General features: G+C 44.9%; 1 protein-coding gene and 1 pseudogene across 1 annotated transcript; both read right to left on the reverse strand.

Annotated features, from left to right (window-relative positions):
* Nucleotides 1-282: 282 nt before the first annotated feature.
* On the reverse strand, nucleotides 283-6,415 carry LOC141025727 (uncharacterized). Its single transcript, XM_073501641.1, has 8 exons — nucleotides 5,257-6,415; nucleotides 3,531-3,949; nucleotides 3,152-3,222; nucleotides 2,428-3,067; nucleotides 1,851-2,280; nucleotides 1,346-1,533; nucleotides 505-687; nucleotides 283-450 (listed from the first exon to the last, which is right to left on the reverse strand). The coding sequence occupies exons 1-8, from the start codon at nucleotides 6,413-6,415 to the stop codon at nucleotides 283-285; spliced, it is 3,258 nt and encodes a 1,085-aa protein (XP_073357742.1).
* A 1,261-nt stretch (nucleotides 6,416-7,676) lies between these two features.
* Nucleotides 7,677-16,050, reverse strand: LOC109785210 (wall-associated receptor kinase 4-like; annotated as a pseudogene).
* Nucleotides 16,051-16,831: the final 781 nt, after the last annotated feature.

Consider the following 16,831-nt stretch of genomic DNA (forward strand, 5'->3'; position numbering starts at 1 on the left):
TGATTATTTTTGTACTGTTGGTATCTTGCCGAACTTTCCCCCTCCCACAAAGATAGCCCTCCGAAGTGAACGAAATGCCAACCATGTTTCCGCGACGCAAAGGATAGACGATGGGCAGCATTTATAGCGCATTGCGCTATGCGACGCTAAGAGCATATATAGCCGCAAACACCAAATACGGGACCTCAAATGCCTTCTCTGCATCTGAATACCTCATATTTGATATTTTAAATTCATACAAAACAAAATCTGTGTACTATGTACATAACCTGAGGTGGCCTACTACTCGTCGTCGGAGATGTCGACAATCTCCATGCCGAGCTCCAGGTAGATGGCCGTCTGACTCAACTTCGGCTCCGTCGGCTCCTTCTCCATATCGACGAACACCTCACTGATCTCCACCGCTCGCTGGCGGAGGAAGCGGCGGTTGGCCTCCACCTCTGCCTCCGACTAGATGGAGGCGAGGATGGTCGCCTGCACCGCCGCCTCCTCCACCTAGGGCACCTCATACTCCGTCAGTGCCTCGGGCATGCCGAAGCCCGTAAGCACCGGATCTGCCTCATCCGCCTTCATGGTCGAGTCCACCTCCTCCTCCTTCACCACCTCATCCTCCTCTGGCTCCGACAAGTCTGGAGGCAGGCCGACTGTGATCCAGGCTTCACGCTTACCCCGGATCTCCTCCAGCAGCTGTAGGCATCACTCTGACGTGAGCATGTCATAGGTGGTGACTTTCCAGCGGGCCATGGCTAGCGACAGACGCGAGCGGATGGGTGAGTGGCAGCACGGAGGGAAGGAAGACACATAGGGAAATGGGATGCAACTAGGCTTGGGATCACCGTCCGGCTTAAATAGCCAGTCTTCGGACATTGGGCGACGCACCGGAGTGGCGCCACGTGAAGCCCTCAATGCGTCCTTGCTGCCCTCATCAAAATTGTAGGAGATGCTCGTCAGACCGATGGTTTTGTGACTTATTTCGCGTGGGTCCATGCGGTCAGTCCGACGTGGTGGACGCGCCCAGGCGTGCATGGGCCTTCCCATATCGGCCTTGATTTGGGCTGGATATGATGGGTGCTGGTCAGCCAAGGCGTTTAAGGCGGGTATAAGGAGGCCGTCTGGGTCGCATTTTTTTGACCGGTTAGTGACCGGGACCGTTCGCCCGGGCATATAGGGAGGGTTTGGGGCGCACAGGTGTAGATTCTCTAAGATATCACTACTACCCTGAGTTCAAGGTTATCGATACGGACCTTGACGAGTGCGTCATCATGACGAACCGCACGGGGGTTTTCTGTGACAACATGAGTTTGCTCAAGCAGGAGGACGATGAAAGGCTCGGGGCCCAGGCTACGACGACATCGATGGCGTTTGGAAGCAGCTCGCGTAGATCTGCCAGCTGGTCGAGCTGCCGCTGCGCCACCCCAAGCTGTTCAAGATGCTTGGCATCAAGACCCCCAAGGGAATCCTGCTCTATGACCCGCCCGGGACTGGCAAGATGTTGCTCACGCGCGATCGCGTCCGAGTCCGCCGTCAACTTCACTGATGGACTAGAAAGCATGTCATTGATGGACAACCATAGCCGGGACGACCTGCGCAAGGTGTTCACCCTGAAAGATGATATGGGAAGCGTACTACCACCCGTAGGTGGCCGCGGGTATATATTGATTCTGGCGAACAGCCTGCCGTGGTGTACAAGTTGAGACGATCGCTAGGATACGTCTGGATTACAGGAGATCGAGGGAGGTAGTTTGAATAGAGAGGAATACAGATAGAAAGAGATATATGAGTTTAAACTACAACTCTATCTACCCTATTGTCTAACACTCCCCCTCAATCGAACCTCTATGGAAACTTACCAAGGTTGAGATTGTACTTGAAGCCATCCAATTTTCTCATCGTGAGAGGCTTTGTAAACCCATCAGCCAGCTGATCACCAGTTGGAATAAATCTTATGTCAAGAAGTCCTTGAGATACTCTTTCTCGAACAAAGTGAAAATCAACTTCGATATGCTTTGTTCGTGCATGAAAAACAGGATTAGCTGAAAGATAGGTTGCACCAATATTATCGCACCATAACCTTGCAGCTCGTGGAGTTTTAATGCCAAGCTCATATAGCAACGTTTGAATCCACATTACTTCAGCTGTAGCATTTGCTAGAGCCTTATACTCAGCCTCAGTACTAGACCTTGAGACAGTAGCCTGTTTTCTTGCACTCCATGACACAAGATTTGTTCCCAGGAATACAGCAAAACCACCTGTTGATCTTCTATCATCAGCACACCCAGCCTAATCTGCATCTGAATAAGCAGTAACAAGTGTAGATGGAGACTTGGTAATTTGAAGCCCAAATCCCTCTGAGAACTTAAGATATCTCACAATCCTTTTAACTGCTGTCCAATGAGTGGTACTAGGTGCATGTAAATACTGACATACCTTGTTCACAGAATAAGAAATATCAGGACGTGTAAGAGTCAGATACTGTAATGCACCCACAACACTTCTGTAATTTGTTGCATCCTCTGGTCCAAGTGCTACCCCACTATCAATTGTGAGTTTCTCTGAAGTTGAGATGGGTGTACTTACAGGCTTGCACTTTTCCAAACCTACTCTCCTGAGTATATCAGCAGTGTATTTTTCTTGAGTCAGAAGTATACCATCCTTCACATGTTTAACTTCTATACCAAGAAAATAGTGAAGATCTCCCAAGTCCTTGAGAGCAAACTCCACCTTCAGATCCTTAAGTAAGCAAGTGGTGGCATCTGAACTTGAGCTAGCAACAATAATATCATCAACATAAACAAGCACAAACATAGTAATGTTGCCTTTGTTATAAAAGAACAATGAAGTGTCAGCCTTTGATGGTGTAAACCCAAGCTGTTGTAACTGAGTGCTCAACCTCGAGTACCAGGCTCTTGGGGCCTGTTTTAAACCATACAAGGCTTTCTCTAGCTTGCAAACATGGTAAGGTGTGTTTTTGTTCTCATATCCTAGTGGTTGCTTCATAAAAACCTCTTCTTCCAGAACACCATGAAGAAACGCGTTCTGAACATCTAGCTGACGCAGACTCCAACCTCTGGAAATGGCAATAGACAGTACAAGACGAATAGTGGCTGATTTAACAACGGGACTAAACGTATCCTCATAATCAATACCAAACCGTTGCTTGAATCCCTTAGCAACTAATCTAGCTTTGTATCTGTCAATACTACCATCATACTTTCTCTTAATCTTGTAAACCCATTTACAATCAATCACATTTTGACCCTTTTTTGGGGATACTAAGCGCCATGTTTTATTTTTTATGAGTGCTTCATACTCAGTATCCATGGCTTTCTTCCACTCTTGACAAGCAAGTGCATCATGCAAATGAATTGGCTCACCCGTGCTAGCAAGAAAGGCACGTTTAAGTTTGTCATACCTTATGGTTCCATTTGTATATGTTTTCTCTTGCATATACCAGACTGTGACCTTGTTTAGCGACGTGGAGGCTCCGGCACACCAGAGCCAGCGGAATGAGTAGCCACAGAGGATCCCACCTGATCCGCTGTTCTGGTCTGCTCCCGATCCGAGGAGTGAATCCCCCTCGCGATCCGTGCGGCATCCTCTGTAGTCGCCTCCTTGGACGCCTCGGAAACCGCCTCCTCGGGCGTGGTGTGTGCAGCGCCAGGGATGGCCCCCGTGCCTGTCGCCTGGTCGGCAATTGCGCCGGCCCACTCTGGCATGGCCCGTGGAGATTCGTCCGCCCGCGTACCACGTGAGATGGCGGGGCCCAGCCGGTCGGCCACCGGCCCGTCTGCCGCGCGTGAGGCACCCAGGTCCGCCTCGGATAGAGCGCTGACAGGCGAATCCGCCTCGGATCGCACAGGGTCGCTGCCAGGGAAATCCTCCTGGGATCCAGCGCTTGTTTTGTCTCCTTCTCCTTGCATAAAATCATGGCTATCTGCACACTTAACACCTGAATTAAATTTTTCTGTTGAATTAATCACATCTGCAGCCTGGCATAATTCCCCCCCCCCCCATGATCAGAACTGGGCATATAATCTGGAAGGAGAGCTATTTCAGCTCGAAGAAGTGCTCCGGCATTGGGATGGAGTTTAGAAAACGGAAAAATTGTTTCATCGAACACAACATCCCGTGAAATATATATGCGTCCAGACGATACTTCTAGACACTTGTACCCTTTGTGAAGATTGCTATATCCAAGAAAAACACATTGGGTTGAGCGAAACTCAAGCTTATGTTGATTATATGGACGAAGATTTGGATAGCATGCGCACCCAAAAGTTTTCAGAGAATTGTAGTTGGGTTTTTGATTATACAATCGTTCCAAAGGAGTAGAGTTACATATGACTTTGCTAGGCAAACGATTTATGAGATAAGTGGCAGTGATAAAGGCTTCATCCCAATACTTGAGTGGCATAGATGCATGGGCTAAAAGAGATAGTCCTACTTCAACGATATGCCGATGCTTGCGTTCGGCAGAACCGTTCTGTTGATGAGCATGGGGGCAAGAGATATGATGAGCAATACCTATATTGCGAAAGAATGAATTGAGTTTCTCATACTCTCCTCCCCAGTCACTTTGGACTGTCTTGATTTTTCTATCAAATTGGCGTTCTACCAACTTCTGAAACTCTTGGAAGATAGAGAAAACTTCAGATTTATATTTAAGCAAATATATACACGTGAATTTGCTATAATCATCAATGAAACTAACATAGAATTTTTTTCTTCCAAAAGAATCTCTTGCATATCCCCATACATCACTGAAAATAAGTTCCAAAGGAGCATAAGACACACTATTTGATTTGGGATAAGGAAGTTGGTGACTTTTTGCACACTGACAAGCATCACAAACAGACTCATTGTTTTGACTAGAGGACAATGGAAGATTGTCTTTATTCACTACTTGCTTGACTATGACCGACGATGGATGACCTAATCTTTGATGCCATCTTGCCAAGGAGGGCTTGACGACGGAGTAGACTTGACGACGACGCCTTTTACTAAGTGCTCCGGATGTGATGGGGTAGAGTCCTCCAATGCATCTACCGTGATGAATGAGCTCCCTCACTGCCCGATCCTTTATAAGAAAATAGGTAGGGTGAGTTTCAAAGAAAACATTATTGTCGGTAGTTAGACGAGACACAGAGGCAAGGTTTTTGTCGGCTTGAGGAACATGAAGGACATCTTTTAAGATTAGATCACGGTTAGATGTGGGAAAATTAATAGAGGCTTGGCTGATGTGATTAATTTTCATACCTCCACCGCTTGCGGTGTGAATCTGATCATCACCATAGTACTTTTCCCTCATAGCGAGCTTCTCCAGCTCGCTGGTCACGTGATCAGTGGCACCTGAGTCGGCATACCAGACAGTGCCATCTCCTCCTTGCTGCTCACGGATAGCTGCTGCAGCATGGCGTGCATCAGGAAGGTAGTCCTCATCGTAGCGGTGCCAGCAATCCATGACCTCATGGCCTGGTTTCTTGCAGAGCTGACACCGGACCCGAGTTGAAGAAGAGGATCCAGGAGCAGCGTTGTTGGTGTTGTTGAAGCCGCCGCCCCCAGATCGCGCGACTTGATTGCTCCCGCGCCCTCGCCCGTTGCCACCGCTGCTATTGTTGCGGTTGCGGCCCTGGTGACCACGCCCACGACCTGCTCCACGACCGCGGGACACCGCATTGGCGGACGACTGGCGGACGTTCATGCCGTGAAGAAGGTTGAGCCGCGCGTCGAAGCTGAGGAGCTGGTTGAAGAGCTCCTGGACAGTCACGGGCTCTACCCGTGCTGCAAGGGCCGAGACCACCGGGTTGTAGTCGAGGTCAAGTCCGGCCAGAACATGGGAGACGATCTCAGCATTGCCGAGCGCCGCCCCTGTGCATGCAATCTCATCAGAGAGCATCTTGATCTTAGCAAGATACTCCGTCATGCTCAGGTTCCCCTTCTTCAGGTTTGTGAGCTCGATGCGCGTGTTGATGGCTTGCGCCTGAGTTTGGGCAGCAAAGGTGGCGTGGATCGCTGCCCACACCTCCGCCGGCGTCTCAAGGGTGACGACCTGTGCAAGGATCTCACGAGACAGAGAGCCCATCAGAAAACCTTGAAGTTGCTGCTGTTGTGCATACCAGAGAACGCGGGCGAAGTTGGCGATCTGCTCTTCCTTGCCGTCCTTGGTGATGGTGAGTGTTTCCGGTGGCGCTTGGCTCGCCGGATCAAGGTGGTGAGCCGTCCGTGCGCCCTTGATTTGCGGCAACACGACGGCTTTCCACATGAGGAAGTTATTCCTCGTGAGCTTCTCCTGTGGTGGTGACCCGAGGGGTATGGTGTGGGAGGCGCTGGATGATGAGGGGGCAAAGGTGGAGGCGGAGGCAAGAGATGTGGTGAGCGCACTCATGGTGCTGGATTGGGTGGAGGCCGTAGTCATGGCGAGGTTGGAATAGGCTAGATGCGATCTCTTCTCTTTCTCTTGGTCTAGGAAGAAGATGCTCTAATTACCATGAAAGATGATATGGGAAGCGTACTACCACCCGTAGGTGGCCGCGGGTATATATTGATTCTGGCGAACAGCCTGCCGTGGGCGTACAAGTTGAGACGATCGCTAGGATACGTCTGGATTACAGGAGATCGTGGGAGGTAGTTTGAATAGAGAGGAATACAGATAGAAAGAGATATATGAGTTTAAACTACAACTCTATCTATCCTATTGTCTAACACGCCCAAGGCGAGGCGCCGTCCATCATCTATTCATCTTCATGGACAAGGTCGACACAATTGCGCCCAACCACGAGAAGACGCACGACGAGGTGTGTCCTAGCTGCTAATGCTCATGATCTGGCTCTGCTAGCACACGCAGGTGATGGTCATGATCATCAACGCCACCAACCTCACCAACAACCTCGACCCGGTGCTCCAGTGCCGCCTCAAGATCCTCTGCATCCAGTCCAAGGACGTGGCCCTCTTGGACAATGTCGACCTTGAGCACATGACCCAAACTCGCATATTTACCGTGTCTATAACTCCCACTTTGAAAACGTTATGAAGACTGTAAATGTGCGGTTTGATGAATCTAACGGCTCGCAAAAAGAGCACCTGCCTTCTGTCATAGATGAACCTCCAGTTGATAAAGCTATTCGTTCCATGGCTATCGGGGGAGTCAAACAAGTCTAAGCAAATGTTTTGGATTCTTCTTCTGATGATTCTCCTCCGTACCGACAAAGAACTCGTCGAGCTGCTGCCGAGAAAAATGCAAATGTGGAGAACAATGCTGATCCAGAGAATAATGCTCAGCCCGAATAAACGATGTCAATGATGATAATGCACAGCCCGAAGTAAATGCAAATCCTCCTTTGCGTTGAGTGGCAAATCGATCGGACGTCGACTTAATCCTCGCCGACGTAAATCATGCTGGTCCATCTACTCGATTAGCTAACTTATGTAAGCATTTCTCTTCTGTCTCGGTCGTAGAACCATCTAAATTTGATGAAGCAATGAGAGATCTTGATTTGATGAATTCTATACAAGAGAAATTACTTCAATTTGAGTTGAGTTACTTCATTACAAGATACAGTTGCAATACAGAATGTGCTCATAGCAATGGGCATGATTATGGACGGCATGGACAGTGAGACATGGGAAGTAGCAGCCGAGGGTATTTCCCCTCGGGAGCTGGGCTTCTTGACCCGGTTGCTTCTCCTGGCAGCTGGAAGCCGTCCATCAGCAATGTCGTCTCGTGCTGTACGCTTGAGCACTGCACGGTCTTGGTGTACTGGGTGCTAACAGAAGAGTATATTTTGGTTCGAAATCAGTTTTTTGCAGTCCGTTACACAAACAAATAGTTGAAATATTTATAATAGATATGAACACTCCAGACTAACACTGTTAACGTCGTCCAGTGTTTGATGACCCGGACTCTTGCTCCAAGCTGTAGCATTTTTTGCTCGATTGCCAGGATGAACTTGCAGTGTCTTCCAAATCTACACTCAACGACTGATAATTAGCTCTTGTTCTTGCATTCAGTAACGGTTCTCTCCCTGCATCATTGTCTCTAGTAACTGGACGAGCGTCGAGCACTCAGCCTTTTTGCTTGTAAAATCTGCAATTTGGTCTCAACTTGCTTCATGGTAGGTCTTTCCTCGCCCCTCGGCCTCAAGCACATCTCTGCAAGCGAGGCGATATTCTCCATTTCTTCCTCGGTTGCTTCTTCAAGGACCTGAGCGGCCACAACCTCTGTAACCGGTCTCGTACTTATCTCCGACAGAAAGTAGTTGGACAAGTTTTGTTGGAATCCTGAATGAACTGTGAAAACAGGCTCTCTTCTAAGGAGCAACTCCAAAAGCACCACGCCAAAACTGTAAACATCACTCTTCTGATTTAGCTCACCAGTGTAGAAATACTCTGGATCCAGATACCCATGAGTTCCTTGAACATTTGTAACAACATGGGTCTTGTCAATGGGGACCAATCTTGAAGCACCAAAGTCTGAAAGTTTTGCAGTACATTTTCCATCCAAGAGTATATTGGAGGACTTGACATCACGATGGAAGACTGATACTGAAGCTGACGAATGGAGATAACAGAGAGCCCCTGCAGTTTCTGCAGCAATCCGCAGGCAGTCCTCCCAGTGCAAAGATAGTTCACTACTTGAATTTCCATGTAGGAGCCCAAATAATGAACCATTAGGAATAAAGTCATATACCAACAATGGCACTTCAGCTTCAAGACAACACCCAAAGAGCTTTACGATATTCCGGTGATCAACTTGCGAGAGGATTACAACCTCATTAATGAACTGATTGATCTCATCTTCTTCAATAACCATTGCCTTTTTTATTGCCACCACTTGTTTGTTAGCTAATATGCCTTTGTAAACCGTCCCATGGCCTCCACGCCCCAAGATGCGCGTTGGGTCAAAGTTATTTGTTGCCTTCTTCAGATCTTCCAATGAGAAAATCTTTGCCTTGTCACTCGCATTTTCATCGGATGCTATCAGCTGTTCCAGGAGAAGGCCTTTGTTTTTTCGGAAATGCACCCTTCTTAGTTGCCTTTGAATGTTTCTTTTCCATGTTACTACAAGAATATGACAAATAAGCTCAGGAGTAGAATGCCAACCCCACTGGACAGTCCAATGATAATACCTACAATGGAGATGCTCCGTAAGTAATATGCCTTCTCGCTGATGTATTCACAAATAAAAAGGGCTTACCTATCAGGAGGTTTTGCTGGTTCGTTGGAGTGCATTGCCCTTTTGTGGGATCATACTCTGTTTTGGGAGGACAATCAGTACAACTGAAGGTTCCGACAGTATTATGGCATATCCCGGTACAATTGTTTGGTGCAAGGCACTCATCGATATCTGCAGTTAGCCATGTATATCCTGTTCAGGTGCAAAGGCATAATCTATGGAATGAGGAAATTTTATATTGTAGATATCTATTATATACATAAAACAGAAGTATATGCTTTGTTGATCTTAATTTCAATGGTTGAGATTAAAAGGTAAAGAAATTTACGTACAACAATAGTCATGTACAGATTCATGTATATTGGAACGTTTGACACGTCCAAACCATGCCAATCTAGGTCATCGCACCAAGGAGAAAAAAAGTACGTGAAAGTCTTTCCAAAAAATAGGCATGCAACATCGGACATCCTCGAGGAGATCAACAAGAATACGAATTGTTATTAAAGAAAAAATCATACCGATCTAGATCACGTACCAAGGAAAAAAAGTACGAGAAAGTCTTTAAAAAAACATGCAAGCAGCATCGGACATCTTTCAGGAGTCCAACAAGAATATGAACATGTATCTATCTATTATATTATATTATAAACAACAAACAACCAACGGTGGAGATTTGTCATCGTTAGACTAATATGTATAAACGGTGGAGATCTATCAGCTAAGCAAGGAAAGAATATGATCTGATCTATCAAATTTTACATGAAAGTTTAAAAAGTACACGGAAACGTGTCCAGCATCAACACGCACATGCAATTTGGAAAGCAAACCACTCGGCCGTACATAGGAGCTGTTACGGAAGGATTCCACGTATTCTGGGTCAAATACCAAGCCGGCCGGACGAAAAAGGCTCTCGAATACACAAGCAAAAAAGAACAAGGACACGCACGTATATACGCCAGACATAACACGCCGGCAGCAGCGGTTGGGCTCCGATGACGATGAGCCGACCAAGGCGATATCGATCTAGCGATAAGTGACGGCGCCTGAAGGCCATGTTGGTGGCTCCGATCGATGGCGTCAACTCGAGTTTAGAGTCCAAATCCATCGCTGGATACATCAGGTCTCTTTGACCCATATAAGATGTGATTGGAGCTCCTTCGGTCTGATCCATCCGGTGTCGATTTGATCGTCGAAGTTATGCACAAAGGACAGGCAGTATATGTCCAAGGTTCATCGGTCTGGCTTACAACAACGACATGCATTGGAGAATTGTGCCGTATCAACCATAGACAACGTCGGGAATCCGAAGATGGCAGCGGACCTAGCCCTGTAAAAATCCTCCGATGAGCTCGAGACGACAATGACCATCTCGCGCCTATGAAGATAGCTCGAGCCTCCAGAGGAACAGAAATCTCACGCCAACGAAGTACCTCAAGGTAATTCGACGAGTCCGTAATCCGTATGGCAATATCAGTCTGGCGAGAAGCATCGATATCAGAAATCAACGAGGCGGTTTGAATCGATGGCAACCCCAATGCACAATCAGGGGTGTGACGTCCAACAACTGTAGAGGATCTGGTGACCACCGTGCCATGGCAATTTTGATCAGCTGGGCTTGAATATTTTCTTATCACGCGTAACTGGATGCGGCGGGGATGGCTAATGAAGGTCTCTAACGAATACATGCGCCCAGATTGTCGAATCTACGGTGCGGTGTACTACGAGCGAGCTTGATCTATCGAGAAGAAACCATGTCGGACGACGACGGCGCACAGGTTTCCGATTGAATTCCCGAAACCCGCATACATGCATGAATAATTGAATATTCAGTCGCCGTGTGGGCAGCTCAGTGTTTCCAATGCGCTGCGCCGTTAAAACCTCCTGGCTCTAATCATTGGTTGACATAGGTGAGAGTGAGAGCGATGCGTGAAAGCAACATTGCACAGGGAGCGAGCAGACTAAAGCAAGCTTGGCGAGGGGCGCTGCACAGACACAGAGCTTACACCATGTGGATCGAATTGGATTGGTAGAGGAGCCGGAGTCTAATCCCGATTTGTATGTGCCCAACAGATGGAATTAAAACAAAAAACGTACGGGTAGCTCTGCGAAGGATGCATGCACAATTTGCCCTCTCAATTTTGGCTTCTCCCTTCATCTCTTGCATGCAATTTTTCTGAGATATTTACGTTCAACTATTAAATTAATTTGGACAAATCATGTTATGGAGTCTCCGACCGACTGGAACATCATAGATTTTCAAGCACTATCTGTCACGAGATCCTTGCCAAGAAAAAGTATAAATCATGACCGGAATCCATGTCCTCTAAAAATAAGTAACGATAGTTGTTGTGTCAAACAACCAATAACCGCGAACCAACCTATGGTTGGATTGTTAGAGAGACTGTGGTATCCCAACCCATCAGGGTTCAAATCCTGATGCTCGCATTTATTTCTGAATTTATTTCAGGATTTCTGGCGATACGCATTCAGTAGGAGGAGACGTTTCCGTCGACGACGAGGTGCCTACGGTGACTTCGTAAATTTCAAGATGATATGCCGGCTCAGTCTCTCGGAGGTGCTCATAGGGGTAGGGTGTGCGTGTATGCGTTCATAGGGGTGAGTGTATGCACGTGTATATGAGCGCTTGCGTCTGTACACTGTGTTAAAAAAAAGAAAACCAATAACCAATTATATTTTCTGGGGAAATCACAACTTACTAAAATTTAGCTATGGATTATACATTGTAATATGATAATAGTTCGTAGCATATTGTATCTGCAAAAAATCAACTTTCCTCGATTTCGCATATCATCAGGACACTATGCATGAATCTTTTTATAAGGGCAGTATATGTCCCAGTAACACTAATGAAGCCAGCTAATAAATTATTTTAGAAAAAAAAAAATAACCAAGATAAAATTTTAAAACGCATCAGAAAATTATATGTAAACGATAGAATTCTGCAACTGATGCAAAAAAAATAGAGCACCAGATATGCAAGATTAATTTAATTCTTCGACAAAGCATAACAGAGATAAGAGTTGGACAGAGTGCATGTTTTAGCGGTAGTGCTGAATATAAACAGATAAATCATATTGACTTGAAGCATGAAGCATCTCAAGGCAGTAATGACATGGTGGGTTAAAAAGAAAATAACGTAGGATTTAGGAACAAGCCATTGAAATAATTTATATCTTATAAAATCATCCACAAATCATTGACTAATATTTTGAAATATGTAAATGTTAATTATGCTATTTTTTATATGTCAACGACATCTAGGTGGTAAGGATCAAATAAGTTTTTTAATTAAAATATATGTCTACTTTTAAAAACAAATGACTTGAGAACAATTTTTGATGACTCTTCATTTTTTGAATCTATATTTGTCTCTATTACAAAAATATGAAATACTTTTATCATAAGTTTCTCGAACTTCTAAAGTTGATATTATACTACGCAAATTAAATACACGAAAGAGTCTAGCCGCGCAAATGCGCGGGTCACTCCGCTAGTTAAAAATATGATGACAGGCTAATTAAAAAAAAGGCAATTCAGAGGCATGGAGTTCTGATAAATTATACCAACTGGCTAGATGGCAGTTGTCTGTGCATTTAATTTCAGTTCTTTGTTTCTTTTTCATGGTACTGTGGAAAAAAACCATGCAGAATAAATGTTTTCTTGATCGGTAAAGTGAATTCTCCTTCCATGCTAGAGGTAGTCCATGAGTTGCAAATGATCGGTGACACAGTTTACGAACACGAGGATCAGGGTTTTACCTTCACAGCCTTGTTTAATGTAGGGATTTCCATGGAAGCCATCCTTGCACTTGCAGCGATAACCAAAGTAACCACGGTATGAAGTAACAGTCAAGCATGTGCTTTGGGAACTCACACATGCATACCCTGCGATATTCTGTTGGGCCTCCAGACAAGTTAAATTGGCAACTGCCCACTGCCGAGAGGATGTTCGATTGGAACCTGTATAGTATAATCTTTGCCCTTGGTAATCAGCTATGTTGCTGTCAGCTGTTCCAGTCCCGGGCACCACATACTCAATGAGTCCCTCATTAACGTTTATGTTGGTCACATGGAAGTATTCATCGATCAAAAGAACAGGTGATGCTGTATTTGTGCAATTGAGGTAAAATATTTCTCTTGCAAAACAACCTTCCGCCAAGCCAAAAGGGTATGGAACACTGACGTTGCCACACGAACGAGTGCAATCCTCTTTCTGTTGCATGGGAATATAGCCTAGTATGACGAAGAGGTAAACACTGTTATGAGTGTATTGCCACAAAATTTTAGCAACGCAGACTATCATTTATTAAGGAAAATTGCTTGCTTACATGGGTTAGTTTAATTTTTTTTGACAGAAACCCCTGCCTTTTCATTTTACGTGCACCAAATTCATGTCCCAATTTGCATTTGCTATGGTTAACATTAAAATTTCCACTTACTACTATCTTTCAAGATAAGTATTGAATTTAATTATGAACTTAGTGTCACGACGGATACAGCCACCGCGGTGCCTCATTTCTATTTAACAATATGCCGTTAAGGGAGCGAACTTCCCCCTTTAATCACGTTTTTTATCACTGTCAACACTGAATTGACCCTTTTTTTTTTGTTTTTTGACTTGTAAATCGAATCTTGATTTAGAATTTTGTATACAGATAGATGCATGGTATATCTATGATATTTTGTTTTAGCATTGTTTCGTAACATGTGGGTGTACCAGGGCTACCCAAGACGTGGGAGCATGAGAGATTCATTCTTTGTATTCCCCTGCTTAGATGCTACTCCATCTGATCCAAAATAAGTGTCGCAGCGACATGGATCGGATGGAGTAGCATCTAAGCAGGGGAATACAAAGAATGAATCTCTCATGCTCCCACGTCTTGGGTAGCCCTGGTACACCCACATGTTACGAAACAATGCTAAAACAAAATATCATAGATATACCATGCATCTATCTGTATACAAAATTCTAAATCAAGATTCGATTTACAAGTCAAAAAACAAAAAAAAAGGGTCAATTCAGTGTTGACAGTGATAAAAAAACGTGATTAAAGGGGGAAGTTCGCTCCCTTAACGGCATATTGTTAAATAGAAATGAGGCACCGCGGTGGCTGTATCCGTCGTGACACTAAGTTCATAATTAAATTCAATACTTATCTTGAAAGATAGTAGTAAGTGGACAAAACTGCGATACTTATTATGGATCGGAGGCAGTACAAAAAAAAGGCCGGGGTAAAGGCTCACAAAGTTACAACTAGACCGCTTAAAGGCAAGATCATAAAGTATAAAGAATACAGCACAGTCTGGAATTTGCTGTTCCTACCACCGGATGTATGCTCTATGCGGAAACACTGACGAAATTGTTAATACTTGTGCAAAATTAATCTACAAGTATGGTGCACTGTACATGCAAATTCGATGTACACATAAAAAGAAATTGTGATTTGAAAACTAAACCACCACATCCAAATATATTAGTGTGGTTCCTAATGATGTAAGCACTAGGCAGTTTAAAGTTGACTACCATTAATTTACATGTTTTCTCAGGTACTCCCTCCGTAAACTAATATAAGAGCGTTTAGATCACTACTTTAATGATCTAAACACTCTTATACTCCTCCGTCCGAAAATACTTGTCGGAGGAATGGATGTATCTAGACGCAATTTAGTTCTAGATACATCCATTTTTATCCATTTCTCCGACAAGTATTTCCGGACAAAGGGAGTATTAGTTTACAGAGGGAGTAATATGCATCTCGGCGAACCAAAAAAATGCAACATGAGTTTTTATAGACAGTACTGTTCGTCAAAAGAAGATTAATAAATACAGTGCAAGTAGTACCTGTAGTGTCACGTGAGCAGCCATCGAGAATATATGGATTGCCTCCATATCCGTCGTTGCAGTAGCAGTAGTACCCAAAACCATCAGCACTGAGGCACCTGCTGTCTTTGCTAATACAAGCATAGTTTGTCTTGTTTTCCTCTGTGTAATGACAGTTTGGTTGATCAACGATACTCCACTGGAGTGAGGGTGAGCTAGTTATATGTATCCTGTCCCCTAAGGAGCTACCATCATTGCCTGGGTTGTGCTTGTCATGTCCATGACGGACAAATCTGAGGTGAAAGGTGCGAGACGCAAAACCAAGATTACTGAAACTAATGGAGCAACACCCAGTACCATTGCAGATCTCCCTAGCTACCATGTCCGTGATTCCTTCAACGGGGCAGGAAGCCGCGCAGTCATGTATGACTGAATCTGTCCCTTTGCCGACCAGGTACGCATGAAAGTTACAACCGGTTATATTAAGCTGGGCACCTAAGAGACTAAAGGATTTCCCCGGAGATTCCCAGTACATATGGTAAACATCCACACCAGATCTCATATGAATTTCACGCGAAATGTTAATGGGGATGCGGAGGTTCAAAACGCTGTACAGCACCGGAGAGAAGTTATCAACAGTAATAATGTTTTGGAAAACCTGAGTGGCGCCATCGCACAAGAGCAGCTTTGGCGGTTGAGAGGTGTCGTCGCAGGTGAGCTCGAAGTCGGGATTGCGGAAGCAGCCGGGCCCGATGCCGAAGGGATAATCGAAGGTGAGATTGCCGCACCGCTTTGGACAGTCGGCGAGCGTGGCTGCGGAGGGAAGTGTCCCCTTGAGCCCCGATGCTTTCACAATTATCGATCTTGGCAGCAGCGGACATAGGACTAGGAGCAGGAAGAGGAACAACAGGACACCTGCGATGCCCATGTCCGCCAGTACTATTCTGGAAAAGCTTGAGGATGGTGTGGTGGAAGCGTCGGAATAACAGTTTAGAGTTCAACAGCAGGCTATAGGTGAGGTTGAATTGTATTTTCTGTGTGGCCTAGAGATTTTTCCTGTGTGGTGGTGGAAGCGTGGTAGATATTTCATATTTGTTGAGAGCTGATTTTTTTTTGGTGTGTGGTATAGAATCATTGCGGAGGGTGGATAACTACGACCTGGCATGAAGTACTGCCTGACGTGACTTTACAGGATCCACCATCAAAATTATGTTGAAAACAACTCAAAAAGGAAGGAAAAAATTGTGATTGGAACAGCACTGCATGTCCAAGGTAAAAACTCTTGTTCTACCCTTTATTAGTTGGGCTCAGCAATGGAGAACATGCGTTATTATCTTGTTGAAGGCATCATCTGTTGGTTGAGTGTTGGCATTCAGTTATTGGTCTTTGTCGGTGTTCTGAGACCAGCAGTACGGTTCAGAGACAATAGACTTGTTCAAAGGGGATGTGATGTGGCTTGAGACTGTGTTGGTATTTCCCCAAAGAGGAAGGGATGATTTAGTATAGTCACGGTAGGTATTTCCCTTAATTATGAAACTAAAGTTATCAATCTAGTAGGAGAACCAAGTAACACTATGTAAACGGTACCTGCACACAAAGAACAAATCCTCGCAAACCAACGTGTAAGAGAAGTTGTCAATCCCTCCCCGATAAAAAGATAGATTAAATTGTATTTTTTTGGATAAATAGATCTGGATAAAACATGAAATAAAATAAGTAAGCAAAAAATGCAGCAAGGTATTTTTGAGTTTTTGTAATAATAGATCCGAAAATAAAATGATAAAAGATAGATCTGAAAGCAATATGATAAAAGATAGA

The sequence above is a fragment of the Aegilops tauschii genome, chromosome 6 (genome assembly GCF_002575655.3).
Source record: "Aegilops tauschii subsp. strangulata cultivar AL8/78 chromosome 6, Aet v6.0, whole genome shotgun sequence".
Taxonomy (NCBI): Eukaryota; Viridiplantae; Streptophyta; class Magnoliopsida; order Poales; family Poaceae; genus Aegilops; species Aegilops tauschii.